This window comes from Diadema antillarum, unplaced genomic scaffold, assembly GCF_040938485.1.
Source record: "Diadema antillarum isolate AM-2024a unplaced genomic scaffold, OU_Dant_1.0 scf00000103, whole genome shotgun sequence".
NCBI lineage: Eukaryota > Metazoa > Echinodermata > Echinoidea > Diadematoida > Diadematidae > Diadema > Diadema antillarum.
In genome coordinates, this window is record NW_027270992.1 from 759,172 (window position 1) to 780,799 (window position 21,628).

A 21,628-nucleotide genomic window follows, 5' to 3' on the forward strand; every position below is an offset into this window, starting at 1 on the left:
GCGTGTCATGATGTGCGAACAATGACAATGCGGTGTCTTTGTGTAATAATGCAAATGAAGAGTTTGTTCGCAAAATCCGATAAGTCAATTTTTGAAGATTTTGAAGTACGGTCTCTGTCATAAAGTTAACATAATAGCTTTTAAAATGATATATTGGTCTCTACATATAAAGGTACATTTTTGAAGTTATGGTCAAAAGAAGCAAAACATTTTGTTTTATTCTCTTTATTTTTCTTGACCTTTAGTCGCAAATATCTCCCTTTGACAAATATGGACTATGGACAAACTCTTCAAATATAAACACATGAACGTGAAACGCGTAGTACAACGTACATTTGAATGTAAACCATCGTGGCCATGGGCACATGAGTCAGAAAGAAGGAATCAGCAACAGAACTAAAGTGTTGTGTATTCAGACAAAGGATAATCTTTTAACCCGTTCCTTACGGGAACATACCATATTCCCGTGGGAGCAACTGGTATGCGAGAGAACCTGGTACACCAGGTTCCCAAGATGAAGATAAAAGCGCCTACCTTTGTGGCCAAAATCCATGTTTCTTTGTGTTGTAATGCCCAGAAAAATGGGTTTGATAAAAAGAATAGAGTTCTTTCTATCACCACAAAGTATTGTTCTCTTTCTTTTGGAAAAATGCGTATATCACAGCGTTATTACCCTTTTTGCTGATTTAGTTTCCTTCTGCTTTGCTATAAAACTCGTATGAACATGTACATATCGATCGAAGCTGATCTCCAGTAGATTTCTGTGTTTGCTGACCCAAGTCTTCCCATTCAAGTGCCTGGTTTAGTGTAGAACAAAAGAGTCTGTAAGCCCATCAGCGCACGCTCTATTCACACCTTGCACTCGATCGATATTTTCATTGTTCGATGGCACATGTAGTTGACCGTGGAAAGGGGATATATGTACCGCTTGACTGCTTTCGCTTAGGTGGATTACCAATCTGTCCGTTCCGGGCAAAAAAGAATCTCGTTTGGGGGCATTAAAGACATTCAAAAAAATTGTGGAAGGAACATGTTAACAAACATTATTTTTGTCCTCTCCAATCTGCAGCAACCTTTCAAACAACTTTAATGCCAAAATAAATGGACGTGCTTTCAATGACTTGGGCAATGTGCTGCTTTTGTAAGTATGTGTCATAATCTATACCTTTGCTCCCATTTGCATATTGAATACTGCAAACGCTGATTAAATGAGAAGCAGTTTAAGAGTTGTAGGTTTGATGAGTCTCTGCATCGCCTCGTAACTGCCACTAATAAAACGGAAGTAGCTGCCAAGTGGACATTAACATCATAAACTGTAACTCCGGCTGTGAGAGCAATGCTTCCTTTTGCAAATTGCGTATTTTGCCATAACACTGAATTGTTAGGGATTCGACGTGCCGAGTCCTTAAGAGAGTGATCAGATTGAAGGAAATAAAGTATATTATGTGTATACAAGGTGCATAGCGAATGTTTTTACGTGTATAGTGAGTGAGTGAGAGAAAGAGAGTCCGAGAGAGAGAGAGAGGGAGAGAGAGAGAAAGGGGCATAGTATGTTGTCGATTTGATTACCGCCATTATTATTGAAATTAACCACGTTGTGTAGTGCAAAAGATAGCCATTATGTATGTTATATATTTAGTGATATTGGCAAAAATAAGAAATTGTTAAAACAATCAAATCGTGTCATCAATAGAGACATCTGGAACATCGACCTCAGGAACATTGAGAGAGGAGCCTTTCTGCGTCTGAACAGACTTTTCTACCTGTAAGTTCGCTCTGTCTATGTGCCAGTACTTTGATGACTTAAACGTACCATCAAATTCCTCATTAGATAGGATATTGTCTTTATTTATTCACCATTTTAAGTGCGAAATCATTTTCACATGTTTATTCACTTGCAGTGTATAACAATAAAGCTGCTCTCTCTACTATTCCAGTAAGCATCGCACTCACTCAATATCAAGGACAAACATTTGTTAATCAAAACAATTCCTTTTATTTTTTTTCTAATATCAGCACTCTTTTGCTTCTTCTCCAGGGAAGACATACAATAAGAAATGATGATTTCCTAGATTGCATACTAACGTAAACATTTCGAAGTGATGTACTCATAGGCAGCGAATCGCGTACACAAGGATTGTTTCAATGATATTGAGGTCAATTTAGCGGAGCTGTCGATAATCTGACTGTCGATTAACAGATGGGTCTTCTGTGGGTATTTATGATTTATATCTTTCCTCAACCTCCTTTGTTTAGGTGTGCTTTTTATTTTATCGTTCAGAATCTTCTTTAGTGATACATTGCTAAACTGCTGTAGCTGAAACTTTGACTTAAACAAACAGAACGCGAACATTGGACAAAGTTGGATGATTATGTGAAATTTTCCAGAAATATAAGTTGCTATAAAATTATGTACTTAATTCTCTCATGTACGTTTTCTGTTTTGTTTGTCTGTTTTTTTTTTTTTTGACAGATATCATGAGGCCAGCTTAAGAAAAGATCTTCGGGAAAATGTGAACTTTCTAAGCAGCGCAAGGCTGTAAGTTACAACAGGGTAAACTTCGTAGCTGGAGAGTCAAGTAAGACCTATCTGAGACATAATTACACATACCCTCCGCTTATGACCAATGGTATAATTAAGAATATATCATACAACAACTCGTGCAGTATTTATGTTATTTTCACCATTGTTTTATAGGGACTAACATTGCGTGCTTCGATTGTTACTACTGTAAAACATGTTTTTAAACACTTTGTGATAACCAGGCCATTCCGGATCTAATTCCATGACAACTTGGATTGTCGGATGGTTATTATCAATGACATAGAATCCCATTTTAAGTCCTTTACTCATACTCTCGTTACCTGTGTTGATTGTATTTATCGAAAGGAATCTCTGGGAGTATACCTTTTTGATGAACGTTCAGAAAGCGGATCTGGAGGGAGAAAAAGCAGTGCTGTGGTATGTTTCTTAGCTCTGCTGTATGCCTCTATTAGCCATCAATGATTAGATCCAATGGACAAGTAGACCTTGTTACGGCACATTTTGGTAAATTGCACATTTTGAGAAATTACCAAAATGTGGAATATAGTTACGGCATATTTTAACTACACATGTTGGTAAAAGAAATTTGTTACCAAAATGTTTCAATAGTGCACCTACACCAGATAGGAGCAACTGTTACCAATATGTGCAGTTAAAAGTGGATTTGCCTGCACATTTTGGACAATCTGCACATTTTGGTAACTGAACTAGAAATCCATTGATGGGCTTCAGAGTTGATTCGGTCAAGGAGCTAAGGTGATACTGTCCTGCAGCAAAGACAGGCAAGGCACTTTTTTAGCTCACATTGCGATCGCTTTTCGTTTCAGGGGCCCTCCTTGAGGGGTGAAAATGTGAGGAGTGTGGGGACTAAGAGGGAAAACACATTTTCGTCTTCTTCTTCAGAACCAGTGGGTGAATTTCAATCAAACTTGGTTTTGATAATCCTTAGGGAGTTGGGTAATAAGGTTGTTCCTGTTGGGCATATGACCCCCATAGGGAGAATAGGTAGAAATTTGTGCTCCAGGCCAAAAAGCATTTCACGTAAAATATGTTGTACGTGGATATCTTTACAGCCGAAGAGTATAATTTGTTTATGGGAAAAACCTGGGTATCAACCTTGGAGACCAGGGGGTGGGCGTAAGGGGGAAAACACATTTTCATCTTTTTTCAGAAGCACTGGGAGGATTTTTCAAACGATCAAACTTTGTGAGGATCATTTTTAGGGGGTAGGGTCCCAAAGTTTTAAGTAAGTGTGGTCGAGTGCATTGGTAGGAGATTTAGCATTCCAGGAGTAAGAATTCAATTAAGGTGATCAATAATTGTGACCCTGCACCTCAAAACAAACAAAACGTCGCCAGACATGGATTTTTAGTTAAGACCATATTCTGAAAGAGCAGACGTTAAGCTTTAAAATGATGTATAACTCAAATCGAATGGACTCTCCTAACCTATCTAAATATTGGAAAGAAAGCACAAACTCAGGAAAAGTGTGAACTGAGAAAAGAGGCTCTGAAGTACAGTGTCTATTCAAGCGCTCTTTACAAAACCGTGCTGGCTGTGCGATGAATGGGACAAAAAACAGGAAGTAAGCCACCAGAGTAACAACAATGAAGGGATTATGAGATTAAACTGAAATTAAGCATGCCTCATTAACACATTCTGTCCATAATCAATGCCAACTTTCAAAGCAGTAGCACTATCCTTTCAAAAGTGATTAGAGTTGAAAGTGAAGAGTGTGGACAAGGTTTTTCAGAAATGAAAAAGGGATTCTAAAGACACACCTAATCACACTATTCTACCAAAAATGTTCGAGATACTCTGCTTAAAAAAAACACACTTTCCTGCCCGTTTTATGATACCAAATTTTAGCATAATGTAAAAGAAGACCCGCTCTTTCAGAAAATATGAAAAAGTCAAGTTCGGCTAGGTTGACCCATTTCACTTTAATATTTTCAGTCCTCACGCAAAATCAGTGTGTGCGACTTTATGTTCGTTTTGAGGTGCACGGTCACAATTGTTCCAGGCAGGACTAGTGTTCAGTGCTTGTAATTTTGTGAAGGCGGAGGGGGGGGGGGGGGGCATTTTTCTGGCATATGTATGCCAATAATGTCCCTATGCTACCATGACACTTTCATAATACTGAGTCATGGGTGGCGATACACCATTTGTTTTTGTGATGATTGTGGAGGAGCAGAAAGGCGTTAGTTGCCAAAGTGCGCCGTCAATGCCCTGCACATTTTTTTTTTTTTTTTTTTAACTCGACATGTTGGTAATTTACCAAAATGTGCAATTTACCAAATGCGCCGTTATACAAGCGAAGTATCTATATTCATTTCCTCGAGGTTCCCTCCCTTCCTCCGACTCCACAAATGGATTTTTCAAAGCCACAGTCTAGCTACACACACACACACACACACACACACACACACACACACACACACATGTACTGTACATTCGAAAGTAATTATGTCGATTCGGATTTCAGTTAAAGTTCAGTTAAAGTCAGAATTTTCCCCATTTTCTTGAAACTTCGCCCATCCATCATGATATGTGGAATTCAGTATTCATACACACGGATATTTACACACCATCAGGTCGGATATGAAATAATGATACTATATATCTTCTCGTTCCGTGATGATTGTTCCTTCTTACACACAATAGGTTACTTGGGCACCTACTAATAGGCAATGACGAGACGCAGTCGCTCTTAACCTGGGTTGGACTCTCTTTGTTGTGAGTATCTTAATCCGTAGCCTTTCCATTGTCTCACTCCACTGACACAAACCAATTATCAAATTTCTTTTTCTTGGTATTCCCTTCGCGATATGACCTTTACACTTGAGCACTGTAGGTTCATGCTTCACATTTTCATGGGGCTAGTCTCGTTCTTTTGTTGTTAAATGTATTATGAATGGACATTAATTTTGTTATATTCTTCGACGTCATATGCATTCAAACAAATTACAGTTTTTCATCTTCAGTGCAAATCAAATATTGAAAAATATCGTTTGATAAATATCTTCTGTGAATCTATATGAAGCAAGAAATAATTTTATAGGTATTTCATATTTCACATGTATTAACTACCTTATTTTTGTATCCGACGGCTTGAATATTCTAATAAAAGCCAAATAATGTAGAAACATTGTTTTTCAGTACATTAACAATTAAACTGTTTGACAAATTAAAACACTATTTTCTGCATTGAAAATTTGTGTTTTTGGATAACTGTCAACCGAGAGGTAAAAGTATATCAGGTTATAACGTACATTGAAAATGGGAAAAATTAAAACAATTTATTCCCGGGACAAGACTACTACATGTATTAACATGTATCCCTTCGGGAGGAGGGATATCGTGATGCCACAGATTTGTATGTGAATCTTATCCCGTTCATGACGCTAGCGGCCATGGTTCGCAAAGGCGGAGAGACAGAAATTGTTTTGCTTATGGTCAACTTCGCTAGGCGAGAGGCTGGACGCAGCCTGCTATATTTTTTTTTTCAGGCCTGGGGGTCAAAAAGGATTTTCTTCCGAAATATTTCAGTTCCTAGCAGACCGCATTCCCTGTTTTAATGAACTCTTTATGTGCCATGGTGGGCACCCCCTGTGTGCCACGTTATTTTCAGACACTAAGCATTGCTAAGGTAGTTGTACTTTGACAAAGAATTCTGTTTTTCCAATTTGTAGTTACACACATTTCTGTTAAGGTGAACATACTTGTGAGCAAAGTTCGAGAGGAATGCCAAACTTTGCTTCGATGACAAATCTATTTTCAATATTTCTTTTGATTGACCAGTTGCAACATTACTGTAAAGGCATGACTTTTGCACATAAAACCTTGATGGAAACTTAGAATGTACACGCAAATCTTGTTGGGAACACCGCTTGATAGTCAATCACCACGTAGAACACAAGCCGTAGGTGAGAGGAACAAAAGCGCGAGAAAAGCTTTCATGTCCGCAGGATTAGCGATTTATCGATCGGTTTTGGCGGCTTTGTATGTTGAGCAGAATATGCGAAGTTGGCATGCCGTCGACTGAGTCGGTAGTGCTATCGTGGCACATAAAGAGTTAGTTATGTGTAACGTATAGTTGGTTTATCATTCTGTTATGACTACACCGGTTTTGAATCGACAATTTATGGTATTTGGTTTTGGGCAACCTGCTGTGAAATACAATTTAAAAAAAAAAATGATTAAAGACCACGCAAAAAGCAAAATAAGAGTATCCTGCATTTCTGTTGTCTTGGAGTGGGGAATGTATATGTATACATACATATATATATATATATATATATATATATATATATATGTATATATATATATATATATATATATATTTATATATATATATATATATATATATATATATGTTTGTGTGTGTGTGTGTGTGACCGTGCACCTCAAAACGAACATAAAGTCGCACACACTGATTTTGCGTGAGGACTGAAAATAAGTGAAATGGGTCAACTTAGCCGAACTTGACTTTTTCATATTTTCTGAAAGAATGGGTCTTCTTTTACATTATGCTAAAATTTGGTATCATAAAACGGGCAGGAAAGAGTGTTTTTTAGCAGTTTATCTCGAACATTTTTGGTAGAATGGTGTGATTAGGTGTGTCTTTAGAATCCCCTTTTCATTTCTGAAAAACCTTGTCCACACTCTTCACTTTCAACTCTAATAACTTTTAAAAGAATAGTGCTACTGCTTTGAAAGTTGGCATTAATTATGGACAGAATGTGGTAATGAGGCATGCTTAATTTCAGTTTAATCTGATAATCCCTTCATTGTTGTTACTCTGGTGGTTTACTTCCTGTTTTTTGTCCCATTCATCGCACAGCCAGCACCGTTTGGTAAAGACTAAGCGCTTGAATAGACACAGTACTTCAGAGCCTCTTTTCTCAGTTCACACTTTTCCTGAGTTTGTGCTTTCTTTCCAATATTTAGATAGGTTAGGAGAGTCCATTTGATTTGAGTTATACATCATTTTAAAGCTTAAAGTCTGCTCTTTCATAATATTGTCTTAACTAAAAATTCATGTCTGGCGACTTTTTGTTTGTTTTGAGGTGCAGGGTCACATATATGAATGTATTCTGCACTGATTCCAAGAATAAACCTCCACTGAGATCTGAACACGAGGAACTAAGGACAAGGAAGAATTGTTTATACTTTTTATCACATAATAATTGAAAACGACAAAATCTCTTTCATTATAATGCAATGAATATGATTAAAGTAAAAGCCTCATTGTGCGTGTGCTTTCTGTTTACTTTCTTTCTTTTACCTTTGGTAGGGATAGTTCGTATGGCAAGAACCAGACGACGGATGAACGAGTCTTGAAATTCAGTAGGATGTTGCGATCGTACGTATCACTGAAGCAAGTGCTTTTATAAGATTTAATTTATTAAGACTAAATCTCGTAGATGGTCTCATACTTTAACATGTAAATGAGTCAGTTGGGTTCCTGGCAGAACTCTAATGCACGCGATGAGTCTAAATCAACTTTCTGTACAATTGACATTGTTTTAGATAATTTTAAAACTGTAAATATGTAATAGTGTACACTATTACAGTTCATTATGTAATTTTTATATATCTTTCACCGTTTCTATTGCTCATGATGTCAATTATTAGGATAGTTTCAGACTCAGTCTATATGTGGAATATGACAACATAAGGATAAAGGTCTAATAGATGATTTAACAACAATTTTTGGGGTCCTGTCCAATCTTTGATAAAGCCAAACATCGGTCTTTTTTCGGAAAATGTTGAAAGTTTCACCAATCTTGTGCACAAATTCTTGTCTGAGCTTACAAACAGCTTCATAATCATGAAATATGTGCATAGGTGTTTCTAAGGTTGAAATACAAGAGGTACACGTATCTGAACCAACTAACTTCATCCTGTACAACCTGCCATTAGTATACAAGATATTATGAAACACTTAAAAAGAAAGTTTGCACCTTTCTGGTCTGAAGGTACAAAATTTCACAAGTAAAGACTCTCCCAGTTAAAGGTCATACTTAAAAGTTCAACCTATTTTTCTTTGAGTTTATGAGAAATTATTCTGGCCTAATTTTAAAGAACTCTATTATTCATAAATGTATGTACATTGATTATGCTGATATATTATGTGCATACGTTGATCTTTATTTTTCAAAGACTGAAAACATGTGTATCAATTTACAGCACGGTGAAATGAGAATGAAAAGAACAGAGACGAACAAATACAGAAAAGAGCCAAAAAAACAACAACAAAAAAACACCCTGCCGCAGTCATCAGGCAAATGTAATAGAGATGTACAGTTTACTTTTGTCTGTTTCTTTTTTCTTTATGGCAGGTACATTATCAGCAGAAATGTGACTGTGATTGAAACATGGCACTTGGCCTTCATTTCTTCATATCTTCTTCAATCAACGGAGACGGTCCCTATTATTCCCTTTATGTAAGTGAGATATCATAGACTTTATTGAGGAAATCTATTCAAACGGATAAAAAAGTGGTGTATGGAATTAACGAGACACAAACGTATTTTTTCTTTATTTCAACGCAGTGACTTGAGCGGGATTGCATCATGCCTCAATTAAATATTAGACAGTCATTCTACAGTAGTTTGTAATCATTGGCTCATTGTAATATCCATGTTTAAAAGCAAGATATTCCTTGAAACCTAACTTCCCTTCCATGCGGTAGAATGTTACGTAGATATTTACTCAACTTTGAGAAGATAGATAAGTTAAACGTAAAGTAACGGGACTTTATAAAAATGAGAAAGACACTGATGGGAAACCTTTTCATGTTTAAGTTGTGACATAGGTCATATAGCTGCCATATGGCTTTTATTATTAGTATACATATCTTCAAAAATGTTTTTCGATGATTGGTAAAAACGATGTTGAAAGTATACGTATAGAGGCATTGTTGAAACGGTTTATAGACCTTTAGAGCTTCACAAAAGACTTCTCAAAGTGATTCTACTTTTTTTCATTTCTTTCATTCATACCAGTAATCTGTCAAACACACGCATCAGAAGGATTGGACGTGGCGTACTCGAAATTGTGCCTGATATTTTATGGTTGTAAGTATAGCGTTATGTCAGAACGCCAAAATTCTTCACATCGTCTGCAGCTCCGACCTGTAGTAAAGAACTGAAACACACGATGATTGATACCCAAACGCCTCTCGTTATGACTCTCAAGACTAAATTCGCGATAAGATGGATAGGATACTATATGCGATAAACGTGTTGTAAAAGAGACCATTTCGGAACATTGCGGATAAATTTTGTAACCATCACACTCACATGTCTTTCTACGTTCACTTATCAGCTTAACACATTGAAGTTTGAACCTATCATAGCTGGAAATGGATTAAATACAATAAGATGTTTTGCAAACAAGACAATTATAAGTACAGAATTATCAGATCTAAAGTCACAATCGGAGGTACATGACGTTCAATAATATAGATTATGACGTGTATTATATGCGGTATAAATTCTTACTCTCTCTCTTTCCTATAATAGTAACACCCATGAATAGATTTAATTATCATTCTTACTCTCATTTTGGAGTGACCTCAGAGATAACTCGGAAGATTTTTGAGTGATCCCTGAGGTCACATTAAAACGAGTGAAAATGAAAATTTCCACTCCAAAATCACTCCAATTTCACTCTAAATTCACTCTTTTTTGTATTCACTCCTTTAAGAGTGAATATTTTCGCTCGGTTTTTTTTTAGAGAGTAAGATAGAGGATAAATGACGTCCATCGCATGTACATGGTGTAAACTCCCTGTGTGACATATTAATTTGAGACAGCAACGTAGTCATGCTTTGGCGAAAGCATTCTTTTTTTATCCATATAGCTTCATTAGATTTTTGTTACCTTAGACATGTTATGAGCAAAGTTACAGAGGAAATACGTTTCAAGCGTTGATTTGATATAAATTGTACGACAAATCTACGATTGGTTTCCTTTCAAATGCACACTTTGCACACAAAACAGTGGCAGACACTTTTAATCTACTCGCAAATCCAGTAGGGAACATCGCTTGATAGTAAATCGTCATACAAAGTGCAAGCTATAATGATGTCACAGAAATGGAATCGAAAAAAAAAAACCCCCCCCCCAAAAAAAAAAAAAAAAAAAAAAACACAACAAACAAACACGCTTTCATTGCACTGTGGCACATGGCGATTTATCAATCGGTTAGGGCGGGCTGTGCTTTCGGGCAGAATATGTGAACTTAGCACGCCGTTGATTGAGTTGGGCGTGCGAACCTGGCAGATAAAGAGTTAAAGAATATGGGCATAATGACTCTTAATCTGGAAATGCGCAAAATCTAAAAGTTAAGGGAAATGTTACATATTGCATTTCCCTTCTGTTGTATTCATTGTCAGTCTTTTCCTTCTTGTTTGTTGTTGTCTTTACCCTATGCTTTAGGGATCTGGCAGTCAATTCTATGAGGCGCGTGGAAAATCACATATTCTACGGTCAAGAATCATTATTACGCTTGTGAGTGTTTGTCTCGTCGATGTCTTTTTATTAAAAAAAAATAATAATCAAGACCATATCAAACAAGCAAGAGAAAATAACCCAAATGATACTGAAAGCCTAATGTTAAACATTGTGCCAAACCGTGCCAACAAATGCGCTGATTTTTTTTTTTTAAGCAAATACGGGTACGCGCATCCAAAAAGGGGGTAGAATGGAAATGAAATAGTATGCAAACTAAATGCCGTTCTCAGCTTAATTAGTATCTTTTACTTGTAAACAATTTATCAACTGAATAGTTACATCTTCATACTTGTGTGATAAAAAAATTGAAAGGAAAAGTCATAACAGTAAAGAAATAGATACAGAGACTGATGACATACCGCTTCTTCAAAATAATATAGATTTGAGAGATGTTATCACCGTTGGTGTACCAAATTAAGAGATTATGAATGCTATTTTATTTCATTTTATTTATTTCTGTTTCAAGCAAAAGAAAAAATACGCGATCATAAACACAACACAAATGCATGAACACGGAGTATTTCAAATATTTACATCAGCTCGTGAATTGTCATGTAATAAGGTAACAAATTTTGAACAACTAGTTCGAAAGGTTCAATCAATCAAGGCCGTGTCACACCGTTCCGGGCAAGCAACGCGGGCTTGTGACGAGGAGGTAGTTTCCAGCACGTAGAAGATTTTCAGCGGGCGAACAAGAATGTTTGCAATTTTCATTCATGCCTTGTCATACCTATCTGCGGAAGTTTTGCGGCTTGACTTGCGGGGAAACAAATTTTCTTCCCGGAGCTCTCCGCAGTTGGTCCGCACCTAACAGTATCTAGCGCGTATCTCGCCTGTAGTTGCCCGGAGGTGCTCACGCAACCCGATTTAACTCAGCCAAGTTTTGAGCATGACCAAAACTTTTCCCGGGTGAGTCGCGGGAATGCCCGGAGAGGTCCACGCAGAACGCCAGTAGGAGGCCCTTAGCGGCAGCACTTCCCAGGCAACTCCCACGCAGGTACTTCGCAGTCCCGTATGCAACCAAAATAATGAAATTCTGTGGGATTTCAGCCATTCCATCAGAAAAATTCCTTCACTGAGTTGTCAGCCCCCACGCGACTGGTACAAAGGTCACACAGTATACTCGCAAGTATAATTTAAGTAGAACGCGTCCAGCAGGTAAGACATACGCGCTGACTCGCTCAAATCCTTTTCCGCCCTCAGGATTGTCTGGTATGCCAGAATATCCCTACACGTAACAAGCCCGAGTAGCTTGCCCAGAAAGGTGTGACAGGGCCTAAACATGGTTGCGGGTAAAAAAAAAAAAATATGCGTGCGCGCCTCCGGGCGACTACGGTTGAGATACGTGCTAGGTACTGTCATGTGCGGATCATCTACGGGGACCTCCGGATAGTCAAAATTGTTCTTTGCAAGTCGCACGCAAGGCTTGCCCGGAAAGGTGTGACACGGCCTTCACCATTGTGCTTATCAATGGCACGAAAGACTGATCAATCTCCTGTATGAACGTGAACGTTACCAGATAACACAGAAAAGTAGAAAATGTGCATGATTGAGAAAGGCAAGAACTTCACACATCTATACCCCCAAAGTTCGCTACCCAATTCAATAATGTATTATTTTTCCTAAAATAAGTATGCATGTAAGTAAGTAAGTTTGTATGGATTTCTTCGAGATTGTCACATCAAGGTTTTCCAAATAACATCTATCAATATCTACGACGTTTATAACTGGTGTTTTAATTCTCTTAAAGAAGGATGTTGATTTGAATAGGGACTGTTTGCCACACACCGATATGATGATGCTGTCAGCTTTGTATTCAATACTCTGATGCTCGTTTATATCTTTTAATCATGATAACAATAGGAATCTTTCCAACAATGAAATCGTGGAGATTGAAGAGTTCGCATTCAACGGGCTGACAAGACTAGTAGACTTGTAAGTGTCTCTTTACTTTCATCTTCGCACACATGCACCTCCAATAAGAAAACAAACAAGAATAAACATTTTCATTATTAAGGAAGCATCTATTATTATCGTAACGTGGAAAAGATCCACTACTTTTTAAAAATGCAACAACAACAATATCAATAAGAATAATAATAGAAATAATAATGATTATTATAATTGTTATTATCATTATGATTATGATTATCAATATTATTATCACAAAGTCTTCCTTGTCCATATCTCCGTGATTCCAGCATCTAATAGGGCAAAGAAAGTCTTCAGGGCCAAAGAAAAACTTTACTAGGGATTTTTGTTGCTCGGTCGGCAAGAACGTCGGTATCGGAATCCGAGGTCACGGGGTCGAATCCTAATGGAATCCCATTTCCTTCTCTTATTTTCATTGGTATTAAGTATTTCTAGTCACATTCCCTATTTCGGTGAATTTGAATGTATACACGTGTGTATTATTATGTGCCCGTCCATCAGAAAATCAACAAAAAGTCGCACCCCTTCATTTTACGTGAGGGCCCCCAAAAAATGTAAAATGGGTCAAGCAAGTCACTTTTGAGCTTTCCATATTTTCTGGAAGAACTATTCTTCCTCTACGTTAGTCTTCAGTTTGAGATCATAAAATGAATAGGAAAGTGGATTTTCAGCAGTTTTTCTACAACCCCCTTTTTTTTTGGTAGAGTAGTGTGATCACGTATGCCTCAGAGGCCCCTTTTCATTTCTTAATAATCCTTTGCACACTCATCACTTTCACTTCAAATAACCTTTGAAAATATAATGCTACTGCTTTGAAAGTTGACATTAATCGTTGACAGAACATTTTAAGAGAGCATGCTTAATTTCAGCTTAATCTGCTTATCCGTTCACTGTAGTTGTTACAGTGGTTTACGTCCTGTTATTTGTCCCATTCATTGCACATAATATAGCATGGCTTAATAGTAAAGATTAGGCGTTTGAATAGACCCTGTTATAGAGCCTCTTTTCTCAGTTCACACTTTTCCAGAGTGTGTTTTTTTTTTGAAGTATTTAGATATTGTAGGAAAGTCCATTTGAATTGAATTATACATTAATCTATAGCCTACAGTCTATTTATTTCAGAATCTGCCCTTAACTAAAAATCCATGTCTTGCGAATTTTGTTGGTTTTGTGGTACAGGTCATATACAATCATATACTGGAATTCAAACAAATAGGGAAAGTGACTCGAAATATGTTATACATAATATACATGTGAAAGAAAAAAGGGATTCCATCGGATTCGAACTCGATACCTCTTATCCAATAGGAGAGAGAGAGAGAGAGAGAGAGAGAGGGAGGGAGAGAGAGAGAGTGGTATAGAGAGAGAGACCACATCATTACTATAAATGCCATCATGAAGCCTTAGTGTCAAAGTATAGATACGATATATACATAGGCAATATTCTGAATTCTCCGCATTATTGATCAATGACTTCGATTGGGCGAAGTCCAGTTTTGTTATTTGGTCCTTCTTGTTAATCATTATGTTTGTTTTATTTTGCAAGGAGCAGTGTGCTGCTCTAAAAGTATATCATAGAAATTTGTCAAATACATTTCGTAAAAGGAAATTTCCCTGCAGTATTTGAGAGCAGAAACTTCCACCAAGATTATTTCTCCCCGACTGCAAGCATTGAGACATTTTGATGGAAAAACAAATTCTTAATTTGCGAAAAGTTACAAAGAGGAAAATGTAAAAGTAAACAAACAAACGAGGCAAAATCAGTCTCAGTTGTGCATCTATGAACATTATTCAAAAACATTTTTTTCACCTGTTTTTGCCTGAAAGGGATCTTTCGAAGAATAACATCAGGGCCATATATGGAAACTCATTTGCAGGCCTCTTCGCCTTGTTGCAAGTGTGAGTATGATTAAAACAACGTTAATGATAATTATTTTATGTAATATAAACATACGAAGAGTTCTCTTAGAAATGGACTGAATCCGCTTTATCTTATTTCTAGTATTTGATAAAGCAAAAGTTATCTTTATTTCACACAATCGTTTCCATTCAAGAAGGTCAGTTATCATATTAGGTAAAAACTATAACAATCAAAAAAAGATCCCACAGATGTCTTCAATTTCATATGACTTGTGGATTAGCTTTTTTTTTTTTTTTTTTTTGGGGGGGGGGGTATTTAGACCCTTTTGCAAGAAAAGTATTGAAGGGTGATTGCTACACAGTTCTTTAAACACATAAACAGGAAAACTGCTTCTCTTACCCTTCATTCGTCAGTCAATCTGCTTATTATGTACATATGTATGCTCTTTATGTACCATGGTGGAAACCCCCCGTGTGCCACATTATTCTGAGACACCAACGTAGTTATGCGTTGAGAAAGCATTCTGTTTTTCAAATCTTTATATTCTTTTTAAAGATTTATGTTTAATTGTAGACGAAGTGATCAAAGATGTAGAGAAAACGCCAAACTTTGCATTGATATAAATTCTATGACAGATCAATAATTGCTTTTCTCTCAAATGCCAAGTAGCTACATTACTGTAACTGTATCACTTTGGCACACAAAACAGTGACAGAATCACCACATAAAATGCGAGCTATTGACGAGAGGAACGGAATAGCGAGACACGCTTTCATTATAGTGTGGTATTTGGCGATTTATCGATCGGTTTGGCCGGGTTTGGGCGTTTGAGCGGAATATGCGAAGTTTGCACGCCGTCGATTGAGTCGGGCATGCGAATGTGGCACATAAAGAGTTACACTGTTTACTTAGCTACTAGAACTACTACGTTACCTGATATCAACAACTTCAAATCAACTCAAAATTTGAGTTCCGGGAGCCATTGACGCCGTCACAAGGTCGTTTATTGCCAGCACCTTATCAACATTCATTACCCTGTCCGTAGCACCACGAAGCAGCCTTGCCCTACATAGCAGCAATCTCTACCAAGTACAATGCGTTGAACAAGTGCATGCTCCTTAATAGGTCTTATCTTCCCTTTTCCACCATCATTATCTTTATTCTTAATTATCATTATCATAATCTTCACCCCCATTACCATCATCATCACCACCACCATCCCCCGTCATTATCATCATTGACATTGTTGATTTGCTACTTTTATAACGCATCATCACACAGAGTATTCTGCTCTGTTATAGTTGTCTGTTGATTACTGATTTGTCAGTGATGGTGGTTTCGCTTTAGGCAATCATGATACCAGACAGATATACTTTGTATATACCGGATAGACCCTTTTGCGAGAAAAGCGTTTAGGATTTTGGCCCTTTTGAAAGAAAACATGAATTTCATCTCAATTTTTAACAAACTTCCCAAAATTTTTCGGAGGTGGACTATATTCACATGGTGAATGCTTATTTCCGCATGTGAAAAAAGTATCAAATGAGAAAAAAAAATGGATTTAGGCTCTTTTGCAACTGAGCTCTTCATATGTATATTTATCTATTTTATGTGAGCATAAGCGTATAAATGTGCGCGAGTGTGTAAAATATGCAAACATTCGAGGTAATAAATTACAAGAAAAGTTAGCCTTTGTGACTCGGTAAAGAGAAGGCCAGGGATTCTAGATCATGAGGTCGTTGGTTCAAGTTCCTTTGGCAAAATATTATCGTTATGTAGTTGTTATCGCCAAATGCTTAAGGACGTTTTATCTAAATGTTAGTAGCAGGGATCGAGACAATGGGGGGGGGGGGGGGGGGACTTTGACTCTTAAAAAAAAACCTAAAGAAATCCGAAAAAAAAACCAAAAAAGCATGGCTGTCGTCTTTACAGTTCATCTTTTGTCGATAAATTTTGAAATACTGTCATTCAGTTTCGTTCTTTGCCACCCGTTTACATCACGTGCAATTCATATTTGTAAGCTTATTAGCTGAGCACGAGACAAAATCAATGTCGTCCATTGACATTCCAACTCGTCAAAGTTTCACTCAAAATAGTCTCCAAGGTATTAAAACGCTGTGTTATGCCGTAATCACCAGCTCAGTCCATATTGCTTATTCCTCACATTAACGCCAGATTAGTCATACATAAAAAAAAAAAAAACATTTCCTTTACCGGCTATATTGGTAACAGATCTGGTTTCCCCTTCGTTTAAAAATATTATGTGTGACAGTGCACCACAAAACAAACAAAAAGTCGCACCCCTTAATTTTAAGTGAGGACTGAAGAAAGGTGAAATGGTTCCACCACGTCAATCTTAAGTTTTTAATATTTTCTGAAAGAGTCATTCTTCTTCTATGTATATCATTCTTCAGTTTGGTATCTTAACATGAATGGGAAAGTGTGCTTTTAGCAGTTTTTCTACAAGTCTTTTTTTTTTTGGGAAGAGTAGAATGATCAGGTATGTCTCAGAGGCTGCTTTTCATGTCTTGAAATCCTTTGTACACTCTTCACTTTCAAATCTAATAACTTGTGAAAAGATGACGCTACTGCTTTGAAAGTTAGCATTATCCATGGGCAGAATGTGCTAATAGAACATGCTTAATTTCAGCTTAATCTTATAATCCCTTCATTGTTGTTGCTCCGGTGGTTTACATCATGTGTTTTGTTCCTTTCATGGCTCAGCTGGCACGGCTTGGTAAAGAAGCGCTTGAATATACCGTGTGTGTGTGTGTGTGTGTGTGTGTGTGTGTGTGTGTGTGTGTGTGTGTGTTTTCCAGTCTTTAGGTAGGTTAGGCGAGTCCATTTGAATTGAGTTAAACATCATTTAAAAGTTTAGAGTCTGCTCTTTCAGAATCTGCCCTTAACTGAAAATCCAATATGTGACGCTACATCTCAAAACCAACAAAAAGTCGCCAGACAATGCATTTTAGCTAAGAGAAGATTCTGACACAGCAGACCTTAGGCTCTCCTAACTTATCTAAATATTCTGAAGAAAGCACACATTCTGGAAAAAAAAAAATGTAAACTGAGAAAAGAGGCTCTGAAGACAGGGTCTATCGAAGCTGTTAATCTTACCGAGCCATACGCTGTGCAATGAATTGGAAAAACAGGATGTAAAACTTCATAGCAGCAACAATGAGGGGTTACCTTCTTAAGTTGAAATTGTTGATGCTCTATTAGCACATTTTATTCATGACTAATGCAAACTTTCAAAGCAGTAGCACCATCCTTTCAAAAGGTATTGCAGTTGAAAGTGAAGAGTGTGTAACGCTTTTTAAGAAATGAAAAGTGGATTCCAAGACACATCTAATGACACTAGCCTACAATAAAAGAAAGTGTTTTCGAAAAAGAAAACACTGCTAAATTCACAAATTCCCGTTCGTTTTATGATCCCAAACTTTATAAAACTTTAGAAGTATTGCTCTTTTAGAAAAGTTTGAAAACTCAAGATTGGCTACGTTGACCCATTTCACACAGTTCGAGTCCTCACACAAAATCAGTGCGTGCGACTTTGGGTTGGTTTTGTGATACATTTGACGAATTTTGATTACAAAATAACGGATTCATTTGAAAATATGAACAACTGATGCCAGCAACCCTAAGTCGCTAAGCGGCAGACACGAAATCTAATGACAGTTGACGAATTTGATTCTTTACTCGTTTTTCTTTTGTATTAAAAAAAAACAATATGAAGGAAGATTTAGCCAGCTTCAACCTAGGATTTGAAAGCAGTAAGCTTTCGGGACGAAATCAAATTGAAAATTGATGAAATTAAATTAAGAGTTTACGAAAATGGATTGGAAAACGTACAGTAAAGAAAGGTTTGATCAAGATTCTCATCTTCCGGAAAGGATTAGATAAGAATATCACAACGCAACCTTATCTGGATTATTTCTTTCTGTCACAATGAAAGTTTTCTGTCGGACAACCCTCTTTTGGTGATTGACGGAAATGCGTTTGCCCACACTCCACGCCTAACTGGACTGTAAGTACTAGTATGGAGAATCCCGTTCATATCATATCTGCGTGTTGTTGTTGTTTTTTTTTTTTACTTTTTTTGTGGGGGCTTCTTCTCATCAATTCCTGGAATGAATCTATGTTCAATTTCAATTCAGATTCATTTTCATTTCTCGACCCCCCCCCCCAAAAAAAAAAAAAAATATACATATAATAATGATAACAATAATAATCACAATGATAATAACAATTATAACACCGCCGGTATACATTTATGAGTCGATACTTTGCGAGACTTATTTTTTGCTCATATTTAACCCGTTCCGTACGGGAGCCTGGTGGTCTGCAGTATTAAGTCTATGGGCATTTCAGAATTCATTGTGGAACGGGTTAAATGTACACAGGGTAGCCCGTTCACATACGTAGTCTTCCACAGGCGCATGTAGTATAAGAATATCAGACATAGAAATTCTACATCAGAAATCATACAAACATAGAACATGAAAGTACAAGTAAATTGCTTTCATCTGATTACGTACAAGGAAACATGAAGAAAGAACATAATTATGAACTGCAAATTTGTGGGCTTGCAGCTCGTCGTCGCTTTGGTAGTCTCGAAGGTATCATCATTTTTGTCATTGAGTCACCGATTAATGCTCAGTAGATCTGCTTCTTTTGAAATCTCAAATTGAGGTGTGCTCGACGAGGCATAATGTACTTTGTGTTTGTCACGGTAAGCTCTCAGTTGTCCGTCAACGCTTGGACATTTGGCAGATCATAAATTGATGCTCCCTCGTTGAACTGGCCTACACAAGGAGTGGCGAAAGAGGGCGCTATGATATGAATGTAATAATGACCCAAGTTCTGGACTCCATTCTTACATGTTAATATACAAGTGTTCAGTCATTAAGTTTTTCAGCACCTCCGGAGGAAATTAAGGTTTATTATTTACACACAAGATGAGACCATGTACATAAGCTACAGTTTCCATGTCAAACTGAATTTGGTCAAAAATGAGACTTGGTCGTTTTTATATTCAGGTCTTCATACATCTATTTAACACACACAGACACACACGGACGCACACACACACACACATATATATATATATATATATATATATATATATATATATATATATATGTATATATATATATCATATATATATATGTGTGTATATATATATATATATATATATATATATATATATATATATCATATGTATATATATATAATTTACATTTCGTAACTGACACACATTATGAGAGGTCTTCATAATTATTAAATTTTACTTGTACTCGTTTTTTTTTTCTTGCTTACCATTTTGTTCTTCCGTAAAAACAGACATCTTTCACGCAGCAACACTACTGAAGTGGCACAGGACTTGTTAGCCGGAGTTCCAAAACTGTGTCTGCTGTACGTATGTTTCACAATTTAAAATGTTACTTGTATAATGTTACTACATTTCGTTGATCACTTAAAGGCAATGAGTTCGATTTGAATTGATGACATTTACAATTGACTTCCATTACGGCCATCCAGATGAAATCTTTGACATCCCTGTAATACTAATGAAGGAAGTGATATAATGACGAAGAGTAATTGTATTTTTGCCTAAATCAAAACCATGGGAAATATCATTGCGTTTAAGACGTATTCAGAATTGTTAAAGTAATTATCTGCTCATGGAGTTTTGCAGTGCTGATAAGTAGGTCAATGGAATCAGTTTTTGACGAACTTAGTGCATAACATACCATTGCAATATTTGTAGAGTTTGAACATTGGAGACAGAAATAAGGGGAACACCCATCACCAGTGTAATGGGGACAGGTGCCTGATCGAATGGGGTCATCCCACTAGACCGACACCCACGAGTCATGCAGTTCACGAGTTCGACATTGAAAACAGGTTCATGAGTCATACAGCTCACGAGTAATAGGTTACTAGGTAAAAACAGGCCACGAGTTCGGCAGATACACACACGGGGCTTAATGTGTCGGTCTCATGTGCCTTGTAAGCTTAGTGTGGGCTCACTCATGGGCTGTATAAGTCGTGAGCTGAGTGACTCGTAGGCTGTATGACACGTGGGTGTCGGTCTCGTGACGTGCACCCGATCGAATTACCGTTCTTACCCAGCAGTTTAACGAACTTGTTCGAAAGCAATCCTGGCTGGCGCATATTCACTAGGGCTCCCTTACAGCAGATCTCGTTGTCAACCTGCCAAACACAATACAACTTACCCACCTTTAACTCGATCTTGGCTGAGATATTTTCGATACGCATTGTGGAAGGATTATGGTTTGAAAGAAGTACTGGTTAATTGAAAACTTCGTTGGATTGCAATTTATATTATAAAGAAAATACTGAATATCAGTAGTGATTGGTAATTGGAAATAATTAGTTACATGATCTCAAAGGGACATCACGTTATCTAATATCCATTCTTTGCACTTGAGATCATTACTATTTTTAACCTCAATTCCATCTGCGAGGCATTAATCGCATTCTTGTATCCTTTGTGTCATTGCAGTCATTTTTCTTATTTAGTGTTCTCTTGGTTGTCTCGGAATATAGGTATCTAAGAGACAATCATCTTCAAAGACTTGCGCCAGGGACATTCATTGATAACGACTATCTTCTACGTTTGTAAGTGTTCTCCAAGTGTTTACATACAACGTTTTAGAGTTAAAAGCCAGTAGGCAAATGCCAACAGAAGTAAATATTTCCATAGAATAACTCATTTTTATTTCTATTTTTTCACCAGGCCCG

At 37.0% G+C, this 21,628-nt stretch overlaps 1 protein-coding gene across 3 annotated transcripts in view; it reads left to right on the forward strand.

Moving 5' to 3' along the window:
- The window catches only part of LOC139719054 (uncharacterized), a 36,978-nt gene that overhangs the window by 1,852 nt on the left and 13,498 nt on the right, over positions 1 to 21,628 (forward strand). For 2 of the 3 annotated variants that reach the window (XM_071630496.1, XM_071630498.1), the window contains exons 4-17: positions 1,070 to 1,141; positions 1,694 to 1,765; positions 2,474 to 2,539; positions 2,891 to 2,962; positions 5,210 to 5,281; positions 7,842 to 7,910; positions 8,890 to 8,994; positions 9,556 to 9,627; positions 10,993 to 11,064; positions 12,931 to 13,002; positions 14,827 to 14,898; positions 18,816 to 18,887; positions 20,204 to 20,275; positions 21,434 to 21,505. In XM_071630496.1, the coding sequence (XP_071486597.1) occupies positions 1,070 to 1,141; positions 1,694 to 1,765; positions 2,474 to 2,539; positions 2,891 to 2,962; positions 5,210 to 5,281; positions 7,842 to 7,910; positions 8,890 to 8,994; positions 9,556 to 9,627; positions 10,993 to 11,064; positions 12,931 to 13,002; positions 14,827 to 14,898; positions 18,816 to 18,887; positions 20,204 to 20,275; positions 21,434 to 21,505 (1,032 nt within the window). Of the gene's footprint in view, positions 1 to 1,069; positions 1,142 to 1,693; positions 1,766 to 2,473; positions 2,555 to 2,890; positions 2,963 to 5,209; positions 5,282 to 7,841; positions 7,911 to 8,889; positions 8,995 to 9,555; positions 9,628 to 10,992; positions 11,065 to 12,930; positions 13,003 to 14,826; positions 14,899 to 18,815; positions 18,888 to 20,203; positions 20,276 to 21,433; positions 21,506 to 21,628 lie in introns of those variants that run through there. The other variant, XM_071630497.1, reaches the window with a different exon arrangement.